Source organism: Caretta caretta, chromosome 3 (assembly GCF_965140235.1).
Source record: "Caretta caretta isolate rCarCar2 chromosome 3, rCarCar1.hap1, whole genome shotgun sequence".
In the NCBI taxonomy this organism is placed as follows: domain Eukaryota; kingdom Metazoa; phylum Chordata; order Testudines; family Cheloniidae; genus Caretta; species Caretta caretta.
The window spans coordinates 210,855,987-210,876,716 of record NC_134208.1 but is presented as its reverse complement, the minus strand read 5'-3'; the positions used below and the strand labels follow the sequence as shown (position 1 = coordinate 210,876,716).

Here is a 20,730-nt window from a genome sequence, read left to right as displayed (position 1 = left end):
TAATGCATTCCAGTGTTTCACCACTCTCCTAGTGAAAAAGTTTTTCTTAATATCCAACCTAAACCTCCCCTACTGCAACTTGAGACCATTACTCCTTGTCCTGTCCTCTTCTACCACTGAGAATAGTCTAGAACCCTCCTCTCTGGAACCACCTCTCAGGTAGTTGAAAGCAGCTATCAAATCCCCCCTCATTGTTCTCTTCTGCAGACTAAACAATCCCAGTTCCCTCAGCCTCTCCTCATAAGTCATATGTTCCAGACCCCTAATCATTTTTGTTGCTCTTCGCTGGACTCTCTCCAATTTATCCACATCCTTCTTGTAGTGTGGGGCCCAAAACTGGACACAGTACTCCAGATGAGGCCTCACCAATGTCGAATAGAGGGGGACGATTACGTCCCTCGATCTGCTCGCTATGCCCCTACTTATACAGCCCAAAATGCCATTGGCCTTCTTGGCAACAAGGGCACACTGCTGACTCATATCCAGCTTCTCGTCCACTGTCACCCCTAGGTCCTTTTCCGCAGAACTGCTGCTGAGCCATTCGGTCCCTAGTCTGTAGCGGTGCATTGGGTTCTTCCGTCCTAAGTGCAGGACCCTGCACTTATCCTTATTGAACCTCATCAGATTTCTTTTGGCCCAATCCTCCAATTTGTCTAGGTCCTTCTGTATCCTATCCCTGCCCTCCAGCGTATCTACCACTCCTCCCAGTTTAGTATCATCTGCAAATTTGCTGTGAGTGCAATCCACACCATCCTCCAGATCATTTATGAAGATATTGAACAAAACCAGCTCCAGGACTGACCCTTGGGGCACTCCACTTGACACCGGCTGCCAACTAGACATGGAGCCATTGATCACTACCCGTTGAGCCCAACAATCTAGCCAACTTTCTACCCACTTATAGTGCATTCATCCAGCCCATACTTCTTTAACTTGCTGACAAGAAGCATTCTCTTCTTTCTGAAGGATTGTCGACCTCACTTCACAGCCCCTGAAGGTGCAGCCTTTCTAACACTCCTGGCAGTGCTGGCCATCAAGTTGTGGTGGAAGGATGTGTGTCACCTGTAGAAGAATTGTCCCAAAACCATCTGCTCCTTGGATGTCTTGCTAGAAACCTATACACAAATGTTAGCCTGATGGGATCCTAAAATACAATCAAATGACTGCAGGCAACACTTCTTGGGTTCCCAATTCTGGCTCTAAAGTGGAAGATTTGACATGCCTTCTACAGTATATGGTTTGACTTCTGCACGGTCTACTTTGTTTCAGAAAACTTTTGTCTTAAACCCACTGAGTAAGTTAAACTTCAGTTTATTTCAGTATTCCTGAACTGCTTTCCATCTCTGTACCAATACCTGTCTTTCATCCAGGTTTCTTCAAGAGGAATTCTATGCCTGTCAACTGGCTTGTTATAGGCTACCATAAGGATTTCACCTGAAACTGTGTTTTAACACTGAAGCTCCCCTCCCTTCAGCTGGAAGCCCTTTTGTAGGTGGCTGCTTGTATCCAAGACTGTTGTGCAAGAGTAGAATGGAGCATTCATGCCAGCTGTATGTACAGGCCTTCAAACTTTCTTAAAGCTCCAGTTGTCATGATTACACCAAAATCTCAGCTGCTTAAATCTTGTAAAGGCTTTAAAACTTAAGCTTAAAAATCATTTCTAAAATACATCTGTCTTCTGTTTCTAAGTAGCAGAGCACCTCGCCCCCTCTACGGGGGTGCTGTAAGGCCAGTACTGCACTGTTGGGCAGTGTTACCCTCTTGCACAGAGCTGAAGGGCTCTGTTTAGTCACACTGTCCAACAGCCCAGGGATTAGCACAATTACATGGGATCTGGAAGCCCTGTTTTCAGATCCTAGCTCTGCCTGATTTGGAGCAGGGTCTTCAATCCAGGTTTTCCACATCACAGGTGCACCTCCTAACCACTTTGCTGTGGGTAGGTGTCTCTACCCCCCTCCTCCATGCAAAAGGGCTGGCCTGTTTGAGGTACCTAACTTCAGCAGTGGCAGTGTGACTGCCTCCCAAACAAAGTTGTGTCTCCCTGCCTCTGAGCAGGCCACACCCCTCCTTGTCGCTTCCTAGGGACTAGCTTACACAGCTCTCTACTCAGCTTCAGTGAATCCCATTCTTTGGTGCCTGCCACCCATGTTAAGTGAGCTAAGCATCTGAAATCACCTGCTTCTAAAGCTAGTCAAATATCAGCTCAACAGATGGATAAATGTGGGCATGCACTATAGGTGAAATAAAGTGGATTCCTGTTACAATCTCTATCCTTAATACAGTTGATTCATCCTCAGCTCTAACTAATTCTGCAACTTCCATTAATTTTAGATACTTTATTGGCTCCGAACATTATTGGCTCCAAACAAATAGATTCTGAATGTGTGGCTGACACTAAGCATGTTCTAAAGACCGAACACTGGTGGTGGAAAAAGGTTGGCTGAGCCCCCCCCTTGTCCTTGCCTAGAACTGACAGTAGCTGCCCTTTGCTCTGCAGCATTGTGCATGCTTCCAGGCTCCTACTGAACTTATCAAAACACCTCTTGCCAGCAACAGAGGAGAGCAGGAAACCTCTTCAGCAGGCTCCACTAAAGTGTATTGCTATTCCTTTTGGATGGAGTGTTTGCACCTGTTTGTCACTGACAGTTTAAATTGGAATCCAGACCACCACCCTGACCCTGGCTGAGAATCAGAAGTGCTGAACTGCACCTGTTTCTCTGATGTCTGCATCAAGCTATGCCTCTTCCTCTGTTAAGTTGGGAGCAAAGCAAGGGAATCCCTACCTGGGATTTTTCTGATAGTTGTAGACTCTCTCAGAAGATGCTGATTTAGATTTAGCCAGCTGGCCAAGGAGTAAACCTTGCCATGCTTCTATAAACAGCCTCCTGAGGGTGAAGTGTGTTGTCCTGCTGTAAAAATTACTACTTCTAAACTAAAACTGATTCCTTTCTGAAAGGCTTAGAACAGCTCAGTAGGCTACCTTCTTCTCTCAAACACCAAGCCTGACTGCTGATGTGGATCCAGACTGTGCTGGGGGAGGACTGCAGTGTAGAACCAGTGTCAGAGACCCTCCTCCTGCCTCAGCTACACCAGCAAGGCTCATAGCAGTGATGGGTACCCTCAAAAACCTGAATGAGCAAAGGATACTGTCCCACAACAAAGTACAGTACTAAGCATTTTCTAGAACTTTATTTTCTAAAGAACTGTCCAGCTGTTCACTCACTAATCCGCACAGGACCCATGTGGAGTAGGGGGTAAGTATTACTCATTTTACAGATGAGGAAACACAGGTGAAGTGACTGTCCAATATCTGACACCACTGGCATGTTACAACTGACAACCACCTACCATTGTGCTGAATCAGCCAGACCTCCCTGCATGTCACCACCTATCTTATTTTGCACATTTGATGCTGGCTCTGAAAGAAGAGGAGGAGGACTTGTGGCACTTATGCTCAAATAAATTTGTTAGTTGCTAAAAGTTTGTGTGACCTACAGCTCATGAAAGCTTATGCTCAACTAAAATGTGTTAAGCTCAAAGGTGCCCCAAGTCCTCCTTTCCTTTTTGCAGATATATATTAACATAACTGCTGCTCTGAAAGAGTAGTTCACTCCAACAAATTAGCTGTACTGGAAATAAGACTTGAAACTGAAATCCCAAACTTGACACTGGAGCTAGAGTTCAGCCTTTCACCTAACAGAACATAAAATCTACTCATGCTGCAGTTTACAGCTCATGGTAGTGATCAAGTGCAGTGCACTGAATAGGAAGTGCCCTTCCCCCTAGGGAAATTGTTTCCAGACCATGGGAGCCAGCTGCTGGCTAGGTTTGGCCAGGGCAGTGAGATGACAATAGTAAATTCTGACCTGCTCACCAGCTCCTCCCCTCACCAAGGGAAGGAGGTAATTTTTTAAAGTTTGTCTTTAATAAGGGACCCCTGCCTTGTGATGTGTGGGGCTGCCAATTCTGCAACTCCTACCACCTTCCAGCCCCATTCATGTTAGAAGATTGGAGCTCCTGAAAGTTACCAGACATTTATTTTTAGCTGAATCAACAGAGGAACTGTGCAGTAAAAGAACTAGAGCCCCCTGAAGCTACTGTAATCCTTATTTTTTGTTACTGATAGAACTAACCTTCACACTATCCAGGTTGGGTTTCTGTGACTATTCTTTTAATATACTTTTTTAAATAAATCATGCTTTTGCTCGGCTTACAGGTTTGCAGAGACTCCTGTAAATGTCAGACTAAGTGCTGACCAGCCCCCCATTCTCTTGCTCCATCCTGCCACTTCAGCTTGCCCCTGCTGCTTTCAATAACCCCATGAATAAGGTTTGTCAGACTAAACACTGCAAGGAAACCTAGTTGTCTAGGTCAAGACATTCCCCTAACACCCTCTGCCCTTCAAAATCTTTAACTCCCAAGCAGTCATGTTGCTCTTACATTTGCTCCTGTTCAGCACTCCATAGTCTACCACCACTGACATGTCACTTCAGATAACCCTAACCTCACTGAGACAGATGTCCTCACATTGGGTCTGGTACAAAAGTAAACAGCTTGTGCAGTGAGCCACCATGAAGTTATCTTAATAACTAGTACTATTTGCTTTTCAAGAGTGGAAGAGTTCAGCCTCATGGTGGCTTTCTTTCCTTACACAAACCAGCCAGAACTTACAGGAATGTTACAACTGGAACAAACATGACTGGGAGGTTTGCTTATTATGTTGTTGAGGGGCCCCAGTCCGTGACAGCTGTTGCCCTTTCATAACGCTGCATCCAGCTGTAACACACCCCTCTTTGGACCCAGTTACCAACTTACAGTGATCAGATGAAGAGTTTATGGTAAAATTTTAATTGAAAATAGTAGTTAGAATGGAAGTGAACACATTATTTACACAAATCCTAATTTGCAGATTACATCAAGAAAAGGGCAATGTTCCTCCAAGGGAACTTCAAAAATTTCACGGTTAAATAAAAATACCACATAAGACTGAGTCCTTGTAAAGTAAGTCTAAAATGGAGCTCTCCCCGTCTACTGGTCTTCAAGGTGTCTTGCTTCTTTAAATAAGATCAGCAACTGAATTAAGAGAAAGAACATAAGTTAAGCATATGCTGAACATGCTACAGATTGCAGCACACAGTAATGCAGCCAATGCACATAACTGCTTCAGCCTCTTCACTGGAATACAAGCACCTGTCAGTCCACTAGGATTTGAGTTTACAAATGGCCAAAAACTTCAGTACAATAAAATTTAGTATTTTACATTTCCCTATTTGATTGTTGTAATATTTTACATGGTGATCTACAACTAGGTTAGGAGGCAGCTGCCATTCTGCCCAGCTGAGCTAGGAGTCATATTTGGATGCACCCTACACTCACCGTTCATGGGCATCTCATCAATCTGGGTAGAGTAGTACTGTTCAATATCACGCAGGATACGGATGTCATCATTCTTTACAAAGTTGATGGCAACACCTTTTCGGCCATACCGACCTGATCTACCAATTCTGTTGAAGGAAAGGATCCAGGATTAGTTGACTGGGTAGTCATAGTTCAATCAGACTTAATAAAAGTAGCCATTCCCGTACCTGTGTATATACAGTTCTCTGTTGTTGGGCAAGTCGTAGTTAATGATCAGGGACACCTGAGGAACGTCCAACCCCCTGGCCCAAACATCTGTAGAAATAAGCACGCGGCTGCCAAGAGAGAAGAGCAGAGTTATTACACTCACATCCCACAGGAAGGGTGTTGTGAAATGAGTTAGGGAGATATTGACAACCCTCTTCCTGCGGTGCACTGACATGCCCAGTGTCACTTAGCAGCTTTAGGAAACTAGTTAATAAGAAAACTCTTTCAAAGAGCTACAGTCAAACTCCAACTTTACGAACATGAATCTTATGACTGACCAGTTATACAAATCATTTTCCTGACAAAATACACATGGCATAACAAATGTGATGTTGATGGATAAGTTGACATCCCTTGACACTAAATGGCTTTGCAGTGCTTTGAAGGACAAAGTGATGCAGTGCACCTGCTGCAACTTCCACACTGGAGCTACTACAATTGAGGTATTCAATTTTGCAAACTCCTTGATCCCCTATTAGTTCATCGAACAGGGGTTCTACTGTAATCAAACTGCTCACGCCAGCCCCTTGATGACAGGACAGCTGGTGAGAAGCTCATTTTGATATTCAGCAGATGGAATGAGTCATTTCATGTTCTGCCACTTCAGCAGGAGGCTCCTTCTTCTAGTTCTTCAACAGGGGGAACCAGCTATGTGCTTCCTCCAGGGAGGACTCAGCAGAATACACAAGAAACTAGAGCTTTTAGGGTCGGGGAAGATGGGGGCTAAAAACCTCCAGTACGAAGTATCACATTCAACAGCAGCTGCCTGGTATGGCACAGTCAGAGGCAACTCCTTCCACATGCTGAGAAATGAAGCTCAATCTCTGCAGCTTTCTCCAGCTCCCACCTACTCTTAATAAATACCATGAGCTCATTCTACTTCTAACATCACAGTTCTCCACCCAGCCTATGCAGAGGTCCCCCACCCTGAGGTGCTATGGAAGAGCAGTCCAGTGATCTCAGTGAGAGTCTCAGAACTTATATTTTCATCTTATAGCTTATTCTAGAATCACCAGAAATGAGGGTGAAAAGGTGAAGGGGGCTTTTAGGGCAGAGATGCAGAAGGACAGATACTGAAGGCATAGTTCAGCCAGTCTTCCATAGGACACTGGGGAATCCTGGTCTCTTGCTGTAACACCATACACAGAAGAGTATTTAAGTCACTTGCCTTGCCCCAGATCTGAACTCCTTCATGATGGATTCCCTCTCCTTCTGTGGCATATCACCATGCATTGAGGACACCGTGAAGTTGGCTTCTCTCATCTTCTCCGTTAGCCAGTCTACCTGCACACACAAACAGGTAGTGAGGATTAGTTCTGTACATGTACTATCATGCTCTTTGTTCCTGAAATAAGAGTTTGCTAGCCATGCTTGAAGAAGCACCCTCTTATGGAGCTTTCATGAAAAAGCACAGATGTTAGAGGGAGCTACAAGACATCTCCATGGCTGCTTCTGAAGATTAGACTTTCAGGAGGAAAAAGCAGTCAGCATCCTGCCTGTGGAACATGAAGCATTTCCGTTATTTATGGAGCACGGACCCAATGCAAGGTTCAGTGAATTCGATCCTAGCAACAGTGGATCACTGCATTTGAACTAACACCTGCAAGACTCCTACAAGCTAATAAGTAACAGCCAGGACTAACTCCACATGGGAACAGCTGGACCCCCTTCAATATACTTGCCTGGGCATTAAAACCATCCAGGGAGAGAGACAGCTGATCCAGAAAGAGCAAGCTCCACTATTCCTAAACATCCATGAGTGACAGCTCAAGCTGCCCCTATACATCAGGAGGGGGATCCAAACCTAGCAGTGGGCTTGCCTGTGTGATAGAAAAAGTTGTATTTTTCTCTCCCAACCCCCATGTATGGATTAAGTGAATTTCCTCCCGGGGTTCAGTTTTGTTTTTAATAGTCCCAAGGGGACTATGGATCTCTACTTGCTAGTCAATTTTATTGTTCTAAACGGGCAACTCCACCTCTGATTGCAATTTTCTTAGTGGACAGGATGGCAATAGGACAGCACATAACTGGTTAGTGACTAGCTCACTATCAACCTAACCAACAAGAAACCCAGCACCAGGTTAGCATGTCTCAAACAGGCACCCAGTGCCATTTGGTTCTAGTTCCATAAGCTACTAGCTGAACAGTCTCAAATCAGGGCACAAAATCCCTCTTCCAATTGGTTCTACTGCCCATTACATGCTGCCTTTAGTCAATATCAAGTCACGGTTCATGTTGGTTAGTTAAAAGACTGGCTAGGTAGTTCAACAGCAACATGATTTACAATTCCACTGTAACTGGCTGCTGCAGGTAAATTAGTTGACACTTCCCAGGCCAGGTTTGGGTGGGCAGGGAGGACAATGCTCCTCCTCTCTTTTCAGCAGCCTTCACTGCCCAGGGCTCATCCCACCCAACACACCTGAGCCAGGAGACTTGATCACTGTAACCAAGGGCCAGCAGGCATGACAGAGAGAGTAGATTGTAAGTCCAGAAGAGACCACTGTGATCATCTAGTCTGACCTGCATAGCACAGGCCAGACCATCCCCACAATTCCTGTTTAGATGTTTTTTAAAAGATTGGCTCTAGTCCAGTCTTGATTTAAAAAATGGCTAGTGGTGGAAAATCCTCCAGACCCCTCAGCAGATTCTCCCTACTTCTACTAGGAACAACCTGGAAAGAAGCTGTTAGAAGAGGGATCCTAACCCGTGAGTGGAATTTTCTTTGGCATATCCACTCAAGGCTTTTGTTATTAAAAGTCAATCGCCAGGAGCAGAAGGCTGCAGTTTAAAGTAAGAGAAACTGCAGAGATTAACAGTTCCCAAGGCTAACAGTTGGCCTCTAGTCTTCAGTCTCACATTATTAGATTCTGATAACTCTGACAGGCCAGGGAACAACACAGCTACCACTAAAGAAGTAAACATGAACACTGATTCGTAGCTGACATACCTTCCTCTTGGTGTTACAGAAGATGACAGCCTGCGTGATAGTGAGTGTGTCGTACAGATCGCACAGTGTATCAAACTTCCACTCTTCCCTTTCCACGGCCACAAAAAACTGTTTGATTCCTTCCAGAGTTAATTCATCACTGCAGATAGAAAAAAGCCATCGTGTCTTTTAATAGACAGACACTTCAGGGCAATCTGTAAGCCAATACATTTCAGCCTGCCAACCACGCTGAACAGAGTTCATACTACTGTCACATACACTGCGAACTGCTGATATTTTATTTACACAAGGTCCTACATGCACATGGTGCTTTAAAAAGCAGACAGAGGGAGACCTTGCCTGGAAGTTCCATTAAGGCTCTGACTGCAAGCTGTTCCATGTGAGAGGGTTGTGTGCATGTGCTGAACCCCAGTGAAGGGCTAAATGAGTCTGCATGTGTTGACCAACTTGTGGAATTGGGGCCTAAATCAACAGGAAGCAGTGATGCAGGGGAGGCTAAGGGTCATGCACCCACTTATGTGGAGTGATGCGCACAACCTAAGGGTTATGCGGATTTGGGGAATGGTTCATGTACTGTTAATGGTTCAGACGTGTTCTCTGGGAAGCGTGCTTTGAGGATGGACGTAAAGGTGACCCGCATGACAAAACTGAGCTTGTGCCCTCCGTGCACTACACACAGAGGACCCAAAAGGTGAGATTTTCAATGCTGCTGCTTTTGACCTTAGGAGTTCTGTCAGAAAGACGGGAAATCTAATGACAGGTTTCAGAGTAGCAGCCATGTTAGTCTGTATTCGTAAAAAGAAAAGGAGGACTTGTGGCACCTCAGAGACTAACACATTTATTTGAGCATAAGTTTTCGTGAGCTACAGCTCACTTCATCGGATGCATCACGAAAGCTTATGCTCAAATAAATGTGTTAGTCTCTAAGGTGCCACAAGTCCTCCTTTTCTTTTTGGAAATCTAATGCGATCATGACATCACAAGAGAGATGGCTAAGCAAGGGGAAGGACCCATTACTTATCCTGCTTAAAACTCTGGTTTTGTTGCCACACATAGAACTCCAATGTATAATGGGAATTTGGGACAAGAGAGATCTGTTTAAGATCCAAACACCCCATCCCCTTTGGTTATGATGTGAAAGCTGAGACATATCAGACCTCACCTCCCCCAAAAGTCTTCCAGCAAAACCCAGGAAGCCCAAATTGAGCTTTCCAGGTATTTCCAAGGTGCAACACTTTTTAGACCTACCTCACACATTATAAGATGTGAGAGGAGGCATCAAAATATCTTCTGGGTCACCTCTATAGGAGGAGCAAGAGGTGGCAGGGCGGAGGTGAAGAAGGGATTTCTAGGAGGGCACTGCATGGGAGAAGGCCATGAAAAAGCAGCAGAAGTGGTCTGGGGAGCAGAGTAGGGAGCTACCAGCCAGGCTGGAGGGAAGCTACAGAGTTCTATGAAGGAGAGATGTTTGCTGCAGAACAAAACTATCCCAAGTTTTAGCACAGAAGGTTTGCAAGCTGCTTGGCAAACAGCACCAAACTAGAAGAAACATCTGAATGGGCTTTGCTCTTTAAACCAAGTTTACAGCCTTAACTAGTCCCTTTCTAGTCCAACAATGAAGGTATCTGAAGCAATCACATTCAAAAGCCATCACTTACAGAGGAAGACTAATTCCAGAGACTGACAAGAGCCCAACTTCTGGTGGAACTCGACAGCTGCTTTTCTCGTGGGAGCATCACTCACCGTTTAACCAAGATGCGGATTGGGTCAGTCATGAATTTATTGGTCATCTCCAGGATTTCGTGAGGCAAGGTAGCACTGATTAGAACCACCTGAGTAGCTGGGGGCAGGTATCTGTACACATCATAAATCTGTTCTTTAAAACCTGACAAAGCAAACCAAATAGCACAGCAGTGTTAATGTTTGCGTTTTCTGTGAAAACCTTGTTCTTACACTGACTCTGGAATTCAAAATTAAGGTTACACTTAAAGACAAACATTAGAAAGTAGTGAATTCACAGCTAAAGTCACCCAAACAACTTCAACTCTATCTTATCCCCCACGCTGCAAAACCACTGAACCCCACAGAAAATGGAGATCGTTTGAGGCTTTGCTGACTACTAGTTCCAGGGGTGTGCGTTCTTCCTAAGGGATCTCTCGCTGTATCAGATTAGGTGTCGCAAGTACAGCCACAGGGCTGCTGAAGTTCTAAGCAGCTACATTCCACGCCCTTTGGTAACAGGATTCCCACTGCTGTGCACACTAGAGCATGAGGCGGAGGAAGGAGAAAGGCGTGCAGAGGGTATTTCTTACCTTTATTGAGCATCTCATCAGCTTCATCCAAAACCAACATTTTGATGGCACGAGTCCTTAAACTTCGACGACGAATCATATCTGCAAGATTCCAGTTCAGTATCATGAAAGTTTCCAGCTACACAGATACTTGCAACACTCCCTGACCACCACCATCAGACAGTTCTACTGATCTATGCATTCTGCTGGGGCAGCGATTCTCTCCATATCATTGCCCCATATTCATGTGGCAACCTAGGAAGGCCAGGGTGCTTGCAGCCCTGACACCACTTTGCAAGCCCCAGAAATCATACACAGTATACTTTAATTTATCCAAATAAAATCTGTGTCCCTCACACTATTTGGATAGTTGGGAGTTCAGATAATCGAAAGGACAGCCTCTCACCCCAACCCTCCCAGGGCTCTCCCTTGCAGAGGAAACAGATGGATAGGGTACAGATTTCACTGCTGTCACTACACATGTGCAGTAACAGCAAAGCAGCAGACTCCCTAGCAGCTGGGCTCCTTCTGTGGTTGCTCAGTTTGGTGTGCACCCCAGCACTGGATCCTGCATGCTGCCCAAGGAGCAGCATGGAGGCTGTGCCAATGAGGGAGCTGGGCACTTCGGTGCTGCATCTGCCAGGGCCAGAGCTACGGCATTAACCAGGTGACAAGAGCAACTCTGCAGCAGAGTCACAGAATATCAGGGTTGGAAGGGACCTCAGGAGGTCACCTAGTCCAACCCCCTGCTCAAAGCAGGGCCAATCCCCAATTTTTGCCCCAGATCCCTAAATGGCCCCCTCAAGGATTGAATCACAACCCTGGGTTTAGCAGGCCAATGCTCAAACCACTGAGCTATCCCTCCCCCCCGCCCCCCAAAAAAACAACTGTCACACAGAATGGCCCCCTCAAGGATTGAACTCATACCCCTGGGTTTAGCAGGCCAATGCTCAACCCACTAAGCTATCCCTCCCTCTCCACTAAGCTGTCCCTCCCTCCCAGAGGTGCAAGATGGTGGCGAGGGGGGAGAAGGTGGGGGTGGGGATGTGCGAATAGGCAGTTGGACCTGGGTGGCAAGGGGTTTCACTGGAGGGCTGCATGCCAGCAGGAGGCAGAGTGGCTAACTGGGGGGTTGTATGCAGGCAGGGGTGTTGGGGACAAGGACAGGATTTGGATAATGTGGAAATCTGGATAATAGGGTTTTGAATAAACAAGAGTATATTGTATTCGGGGTTGGCTCCTCACATGCCAGTTAAGGGACCAAAGACAGGGGGAAAAATTCAGAATTCCAAGCCCCAGGACACAACTTGCTATCTGAGGCAAGGAAGATAGGACAGGTGAGTTGCAGCCATTTGCATAACACCAGTGAGACAGCAGGATACGGGGGACTTCAGCTGGAAAGAGAGATGTGCATATCCTTTGGAAACTGCTGCACAAGAAACCAATCACACGGATCCAGGTTTCGTTCCTATTTCTGGATGGCTCAGAATAGCCCCTGGTCCCGTGATATGGAAGCCTTTCACTATTATCATGTGGGTCAATCCAGACCAGGAGGGTAGTTACCAACTAATTCCCATTTTGTGGAATATGAAGACTGGCTCCATGTTAAAATCACAGGGTTAGGAGGGACCGCCAGGGTCATCTAGTCTAACCCCCTGCCAAGATGCAGGATTTGTTGTGTCTAAACCATCCAGGACAAATGGCTACCCAGCCTCCTTTTGAAAACCTCCAGGGATGGAGCTTCCACAACCTCCTAGGCAGTCTGTTCCACTGTTCTTACAGTTAGGAAGCGTTTCCTGAGATTTAATCTAAATCTGCAGTGCTGAAGTTTGAACCCACTGCCATTTGTCCTGCCCCCTGTGACAAGAGAGAACAGCTTTTCTTCATTTTTTTTATGGCAGCCTTTCAAGTCTGCTACCATGTCCACCCCTTAATCTCCTCTTTTGCAAACTAAACATATCGATACGTTATAAATACAACCAGAACTGACACTTGTTGCCAGGCTCAGAGAGTCCAAGGACTGAACAGGAGGGCTATTCAGCCCAGGAGATAAGTCAGCACTAAGGTACATTGGCAGGGCAGTGTGAGAAGCCTGTACTGCTGCTGCCCATGCCGTGCCATGCCTGCACTGTTAAAGGAACTGAGTCTCCAATACTGTCATCCAGGCCCCTTTCAGTAGCCGTAAAAATTGAAGTTATTATAGAGAAGCCAGAAAACAAAGCTGCATTGGCACGCTGGGCTAGCCAAAAGGGGAGGATTGGTAGCTAGTTTCGAGTGGAAATATATTGCTGAGAACTTTTTACAAACCACATAAAAAGGATTCAGACAATTTTTAATCTAGTCAATTAAAGTAGCTTCAGCTCCTCCCCCTCCCCCGAGCCTCATACCCATTTCTGGGGGTACGCAATAACATTTTCCTCGTAAATTATTCTCTGCCTTGTTGCTGTGCAAATACCACACAAACAGGAAACCCATTATTCAGAGAAGTGAAATTGACTATACATGATAAACTGAAAACAACTACAAAATGATATCTCTCTCCAATTCTTTCTGCAGGAGTGATCTTAGAAGTTACTATTAATGGTTGGTAAAAGTTAGGGTGTTTAGGTTTACAGTGTCCCTTTAAATGGAGTTTTCATACCACTTACATTCGCAGGAGCAGAACAATCCCTTAAACATGAAGTATACAAAATTTATGCTGAGTAATTATGTGTATCTTGGGTATTAAGCCAGATATGGCATAGCTAGCCAGTGACCTCCTTACCGAACACACGGCCTGGTGTGCCAGCAACGACATGTTGTCCGTAATCCAATTTCCGGATATCTTCACCAACATTTGTGCCTCCAATACAGGCATGACACTGTACATTCATGTAGTCACCAAGAGCAAGAAGGCCCTGTGTCACATCAGCATAGAAAAAATATTTAGACAGTTTACAATAGCACCACGTAAACTATTTGCAATGAGATCCCTAGACAGATCCCTCCCTGTTTGCAGCACCCTGCTATTTATATGCAGATCTTTCCACATCACACACCTTTCTGCCCCCTGCTCCAGCCTGTGGTGTTATTCCTGTGCTTTCTCTGTAAAGCAAGAGTGGGAAAGGGAGGACTGCTGTCATGTCTTTAGGCATCTTTGGAGACACAATCCTCTAAGTCATATAAGTGGATCCAATGAATTCATGGGTTGCTTTCATGGGAAAGGTGGAAAGAAGATGGCCATGTCGGTCTTCCAGTGACACTTTGTATGCAGAAATAGCAGCACAGACACACATCTCCCGCACTGATAAGGGAGTTTCAGGACTATGGGCAGGAACATAGTATCTCCATGATTAATCTAATTCCCTCAACATTTAAATTAGAGTTGGTAGGTCAAATCACAAGTGTCTGAAAATTTGCAGCTGAATTTAAAAAGAGGAATTGCAATCTGTATCAATAAGGCAACACTTTCTCTGATTATGGCATTTCTAGCTATGTATGAGTTTCTCAATCACAGGACACACTGTAGGATTTTTTGAAGTTCCAAGAAAGAGAAAATGCTATGGTGCCACATTCCAAAAATCCACAGCATCAAGGCAAAGGTTTCAACCCACTCCACTGGACATCTTCTAAACCTGCAATCTCCCACCCAGACTGGACAGAAAAGATGAATAAATTCAGCTTCACAACACCGTCAAGAGATCTGCACACATCACAGCTGTGTTTACAGAAGGCTCACTACAATGCCAAAAAGTTAATTGTTGTACCATGTGAGCATGATAAGAAGAGGAACAACCAACACTGTACAGTCAGAGAGTCTAACATTAAGAGCGCCAACAGTACCTCAGCAAGCAACAAAATATGTACTTTTGGGCTAATCAAGAGTTATTCCTATGGAATATCAGTAAAACCAGTAGTATTATCAATTTGTTACTATACTTAATACAGTATTAGATACAGTAACAAGTATATGTGCCACCACTTCATTTTCTCTGGAGGAAAATAATCACTGCAAATTGACAAAATTCTAAAAAGTCACCAACTGTTCTAGTAACACTTGGCACTTACCAACATCTGTAAAACACTGGAAAGAGCTTACAGGCATGAAGAATGTGCTCAAAAGTTTGGCTGCTTCAAATGTTCTTACCTTTTGAATCTGTACTGCCAACTCTCTCGTTGGTGCTAAGATCAATGCCTGGGTTTCACGGACCTGAATGAAACAATAGACAAATTAAACAAGTCCAGTATCACCCAAACATAACGGGGGCAGTGGATCCGAAAGGGCTTGGAAATGACAGAAACCAAGAAGGATTCAGCATAGATGTTAGTACAAAATGCGTAAGGGTCAATCAACGCATCTGGGAAGTTGCTCCTGCTCGAACCCACTCACACGAGAATACCTCCCTGCATAAATCACATTCAACAGTATCATCCAGAAGCATGTTTCACTCCACAGGCTTGTTTTCCATTATGCTAGCTACAACTAGACACTCAGTCCTACTTTCTGAAAACTACTAATTATGAATGTTGCTTGCACATGAATATGATGGTGTGCCCTCCCAATACCTGCCCTGAAAGGCAGGCCAGAGGGGCCAATTAATCTATGAGGTTGCAAGCTGGGGGGAATTAAGACAGAAGCCTTAATTAGAAGAAGCTCACCTGTGCAGGAACCAGAAGAGCCTATATAAACCAGAGAGCTGACAGTGGGGGCTGCTGGGAAAGGCTGCAGTCACTCCCTAAGAAGAGGGAGGAGTGTTTGCAATCTGTGGAGATGGGTAATTCACAGTTGCTCCCTGCGGGGAGGGAGTTGGGAGGCTGGCAAACCCAGAGAGGGGAAGCAGCAAGGAACAGCCTTCAATGCTGATGAGAGGGCTGCCCCAGGTTTCCCTACCAGCTTTTGAGGAAGTGGCACCGGCTGGCCAGGAAGACTGCCTGAGCCCATTTGTCAAGAGAGACTTTGCTACCCCAGCACGGGGAAACAAAGATAGTGACCTGGCCAAAGGGTGAAGTTGCAGAGAGGAGGCTGCGGTTCCTGGGGCAAGAGGACAATGGGAGAGACACCGCTACAGGAGGGCGCAACACCTGGAGGAGGTGCCACCAGCGGTGAGTGGACTTCCCATGAAAGATGGAAACAATTTATCAGATGATTTTCTCAGGTATAATTTTACTAGTCAAAATCAAAGAGACGAAAATTTAAATCTCTTCCACTGGGAACACTGAAAATTTTAAGTAAACATCCCATAAAATTAAATTTAGCATTTGGAAAATGTGAATTTATTTTAAAGTTACTAGACTGCAGGGAGCTGCGAGTGGAAGAATCAGACTCATAAATGAAGCCAGACTGTAAAGGGACTATTGGTCTCTTTATAATTGCTTGATCGTTTACTTCAGTATTTACAGAATGTAAATGTGAGCATTTGGGGAAGGTGGGGCTGATAATGAAAAATCAGCTTTATTGTGATGAAATTTCAGTATTTTTCCCTTAAAGAACCTCCTTAGGCCACAATTCTCTGAGCCACATGAGTGGATCCAATGAATTCATGGGTTGCTTGCATGGGAAAGGTGGAAAGAAGATGGCCACGTCTGTCTTCCAGTGACGCCTATTAAAATATAGGAATACAGCCAAGTAGACTCAAGAGTTAAATTTCTGTAGAAATGGATTTTAGCCAAAATCTCTGACTAAATTAAATTTGACAAATTCCATTGCCTATGGTTAGAAGATTTCAGTTTAAAGCTTCACTCATCCAGTTGTAGTCTTAACAATAAATGCATATAAATTATTAAATCTATTTCAAAAGTTTCATTTTAAAATTGTAAAATGTAGTCTATTTAAGTGCTGAAAGTTACCTGAATATCTAAACACTGTAGAACAGAGATGCAAAATGTTGCTGTTTTGCCTGTTCCAGATTGTGACCTGAAAAGATAAAGCATTTAAGAATCTATTTCTGGAGAACACACCCAGCTAATTTTAACATTCCCCAAAACAAAATAGTTAACTTTTCTGCTCATCCTTTAATAGTCAATTTTACAATTAACAATGTTAATTTTCAACAATGTACCTTACAAAATTTTAGTTAACAGTTGTCATTTGCATAATGAAAAAAACCTCGTTTGACACTAGTAAATCCCCAGCTCTGGAACCCCAGTCTCCAAACTAAGGGACTATTCGCCTGTGATGACGACTCGGGAATGATTTTGCTTCTTTGAAAAACAGGTCATAAAGAAGCAGGGAGAGGGGTTGGTAAAGGTGTTTTCTGCTTGTATTTTACCTTAGATCTCTCCAAGAATATCAAGTCTGCTTCTCCAGCTTTGCTAGAAGACTTTCCTGAGAGTCTTAGAGCATGTTTACTGGGAGCTCATATCTCAACTGAGCGCATGTCTACATGCGCAGCTGTACTGCTGCAGTGCGTCTGGTGAAGACGCTCTACGTCGACCACCTCCACGAACAGCAGAAGCTATGTTGGTGGGAAAAGCTCTCCCTCCGATGTAGCGCTGGGCACACGAATGCTTACGTCGATGTAACAGTTGCTCGGGGGCAGCTTATTCACACCCCTGAGTGACATAAGTTATGCCAACAGACTGTAGAGTAGACATAGCCTAAAGGTGTAGTGCTAGATCTTTATCCAACCCCTGTATTCAAATAGTCACTGAAGTCAAACAGGTGTTAACCCATGACTAAAAATCTCTACACTGCTCCACTTCCACCCTCTACACTTGCAATGTCGCTATTTCCCTAGTTCCAGCTATCCCAGGCACTAGTTTGGGACAACAGAGAAATTTCCCACCACTGGTTAACGGTTCAGGTCCACTGGCATTAGCAATGCTAAGAACCTGCCACTGTTTTAACAAGTTGATTCAGCCTGCTCTGAACAGGGTTCTAGGACAGTGTTTAAAAACACTGGCAGCCAATCCCAGGGCTCCCACTGTTGCTTACTCCATGGAAGAACCACTGCAAGCAACAGTGGAAGATTTTCAGATGGTTTCCTAGTGTAGACAGGGCTAAGTCTTTTATGGCAGAAAAAATCCCAGATTTCTAAATGAAAACAAGCAGCAGCAGATTTTATAAAACCCTTCAACACTCTCCCCTGACAAAGGAGCAAACATCCGGCACAAGCGCAATTCTCTCTCCTTTTGGAATGTCATCTTCAGCCACTAGATAGACACGGCTGACAATAGAGGTCTACCAGAAGGCCCAGCTAGACTGTTACTCAGATACAGATGAACACAACTTGGGAGCTTATCTACGGGAGGTCACACCACACAACACTTGTTATAGAATTGTAGCATGCTTTCTGTAATGGGTGTAGTAAATAGTATAGCCTTTCTACATGAGCTCCCAAGCTGTTGTCAACCCTGGTTAGGGGCTGCTTAGATAGGCTCTCTGGCTGACCCTCATTGTCAATCGTGGGTCACTTCCATAGCTTTGACAGAACCCTATTACAGGCAAGAACTTGAATCCTGAGATTGACTTTCACGATGCTAGCTCATAACCAATATGGGCTAGCACTGGCATATTAGGTAAAACCAAGGTTTCAGCTACAAAAACATCCCATCAGATTTTAAAACCAGTAAACTTGTTTGAAGTTTTAGGGAAGTTCATCAGTGTAGACAAGTGTACACAATTTCCCATGGTAGACAGGGCTAGATATGTTACTTAGGCCCAATCCTGCAAACTTTTGCATACACATTTAAATGAATACATAAACATTTGCCAGATCTGTGCTTTAATAAGTTCTACATTAGACCACTCAAGTTTCAGCAGTGTGAACAAAAATTTTAAAAAGTTTAAATTGTTTAAATGATTAAGATTTTAAAAAAAAAACTGTTTAAAATAAAATCTGAACTTAATGTAAAATGTTAAGACCTAAGCTTACTATAATCTTTTAGGTTTCAGGGTAACAGCCGTGTTAGTCTGTATTTGCAAAAATAAAAGGCGTACTTGTGGCACCTTAGAGACTAACCAATTTATTTGAGCATAAGCTTTCGTGAGCTTGCATCCAATGAATTGAGCTGTAGCCCACGAAAGCTTATGCTCAAATAAATTAGTCTCTAAGGTGCCACAAGTACTCCTTTTCTTTTTATAATCTTTTAAAACATTTAAATAAAAAACTGCTGAATCCAAGAGCCTCTAGCAAAAACTTTGAGTTAAAGACCGCTCTTCTATATAAAGAGAATTGGGGGAGAGGGAAATTAACATTTGAGGTCAAGCTTTATAAATATGGCACAATATATCATGTACTAAGGGCTTATTTTAGTAATAAAAATTGATTTTATATGCTGTTTAAATTCCAGTTACCATCCTAATGCAGCCTGACAAACCATGAGCAAAATGTTAATTATGTAGTAAATAAGCAATAGAGCATTCACCATATTTTACACACTGAAAATGTATAATCCTAAAATATAACTCTCTATAAAGACTGCAAAAAAAAGGTACAGGTAGTTTAGTGAGCACTCACATTAACATCTGAAAACACGCTGTCTGCAGAAAACCACACAATCACGAATAAGGGCTAGATCCCGAAAATGGATCAGTACAGACACAAGTACACCAGGGCAAATCCATTGGCAGAATCTAACCCTTATTTTCCCCCAACGCTTGTCTTATCAAGAAATGGCCGCAGTCATTGTAGGGACAACAGGTACTCAAGGCGATAGCACGTGCAGCTCTTGCACTGCTTTCCTTTTAACAGAAGGATGATAAAATGAGAAGTAGTGAACTATTATGGGGGGGAGGGGGAACGACATTTCAGCTGCGATCACATCTAGCCCAATGTTGTTTTTGAACTCTGCTTGCGTGCAGCATTTTTTTAAGGTTGTAGATGGTGAATTTTCTTTCATGCAATCACAGCCAGCAATAAGTTGCTGGCGATACCTCATTCTTGAAACCTTGACCATTTAAGGTTTGTTTAATACCATTATTTTAAAAAGCTCGGAGGCCCGTGGAAAGAGGAGCTAAGTTGCTAACAACCTTTTTAAAAACAAAGCGCCTCCATCCTCCGCCTTCAGCGCGCAGTCCCACTTACTGTGCAATCACGTCCCTTCCTTTGATGATCTGTTTGATCGCCCTCTGCTGAATAGCGGATGGTTTCTCAAAACCTGGAATGTTGTTTTAAAGAGAGACACCTTACAGCGCTGTCCGTGTTTCACAAACCCAAGAGGCGCAGCGGCGAGGGGGCCACGCGCCCGGCGGCTGCTGACGGGAAGGGGCAACGTTCAGCCCAGCGACCTGCCGCGCCGAGCACACACGTGCCCGGTGAAAGCGGCTTAACGCCAGCCCGGCCGGCGGCGGCGGCGAGCCGAGCCCGCGCGAGGGGGAGCCGGCCCCGGCCCCGGCCCCGGCCGCACTACGCCCGTTCTCACGGAGCCCGGGCCAGCGAGCGCCGCGCCGCGCCCGCCGGGGAACCGGCCCGGAGCGGCGCCGCCGAGCCGCGGACACGCTCCCGGCGCCCACGCTGGGCCCCATTTTGTGCGCCGGGAGCGCGCACGCCGGGAGCGCGCGAAAGGGCGGGAGCGCGGCCAGAGGCGGGCGGCGGCCACGCGCGCGGAGCCCCGGGGACCCCCCCCCCCCCACAGCGGGGACCGGCAAGGGAGAGCCAGGCCCGCGGGGCCCTGGGGGAGCGCCTCGCCTCGCCCGGCCCGGCCCCCTCGGCCCCGGCCCCGGCCCGCACCGTAGGCGTAGATGCCGCGCAGCAGGTCCTCGCGCAGCCCCATGGTGTCGAAGGTGGGGGTCACGTCCACCTCCTCGCTGGTCTCGAACTCCACCTTGGTCATGTCCTCCTCCTTCAGCAGCCGCTTGCGGGCCGAGCCCGCCGCGCCTGCCGCGCCCGACATGGCCGCCCCGGCTCCGCGACTCCGGCCGCGCCGCCACACGATCGCCGCGCGATG

At 45.4% G+C, this 20,730-nt stretch overlaps 1 protein-coding gene across 1 annotated transcript; it reads right to left on the bottom strand.

Moving 5' to 3' along the window:
* Positions 1 to 4,827: 4,827 nt before the first annotated feature.
* Positions 4,828 to 20,730, bottom strand: EIF4A3 (eukaryotic translation initiation factor 4A3). The gene is made up of 12 exons (XM_048842252.2): positions 20,514 to 20,730; positions 19,869 to 19,941; positions 16,690 to 16,756; positions 14,990 to 15,052; positions 13,628 to 13,760; positions 10,885 to 10,965; positions 10,316 to 10,457; positions 8,573 to 8,711; positions 6,794 to 6,909; positions 5,586 to 5,693; positions 5,377 to 5,504; positions 4,828 to 5,073 (listed from the first exon to the last, which is right to left on the bottom strand). The coding sequence occupies exons 1-12, from the start codon at positions 20,674 to 20,676 to the stop codon at positions 5,057 to 5,059; spliced, it is 1,230 nt and encodes a 409-aa protein (XP_048698209.1). The 5' UTR covers positions 20,677 to 20,730; the 3' UTR covers positions 4,828 to 5,056.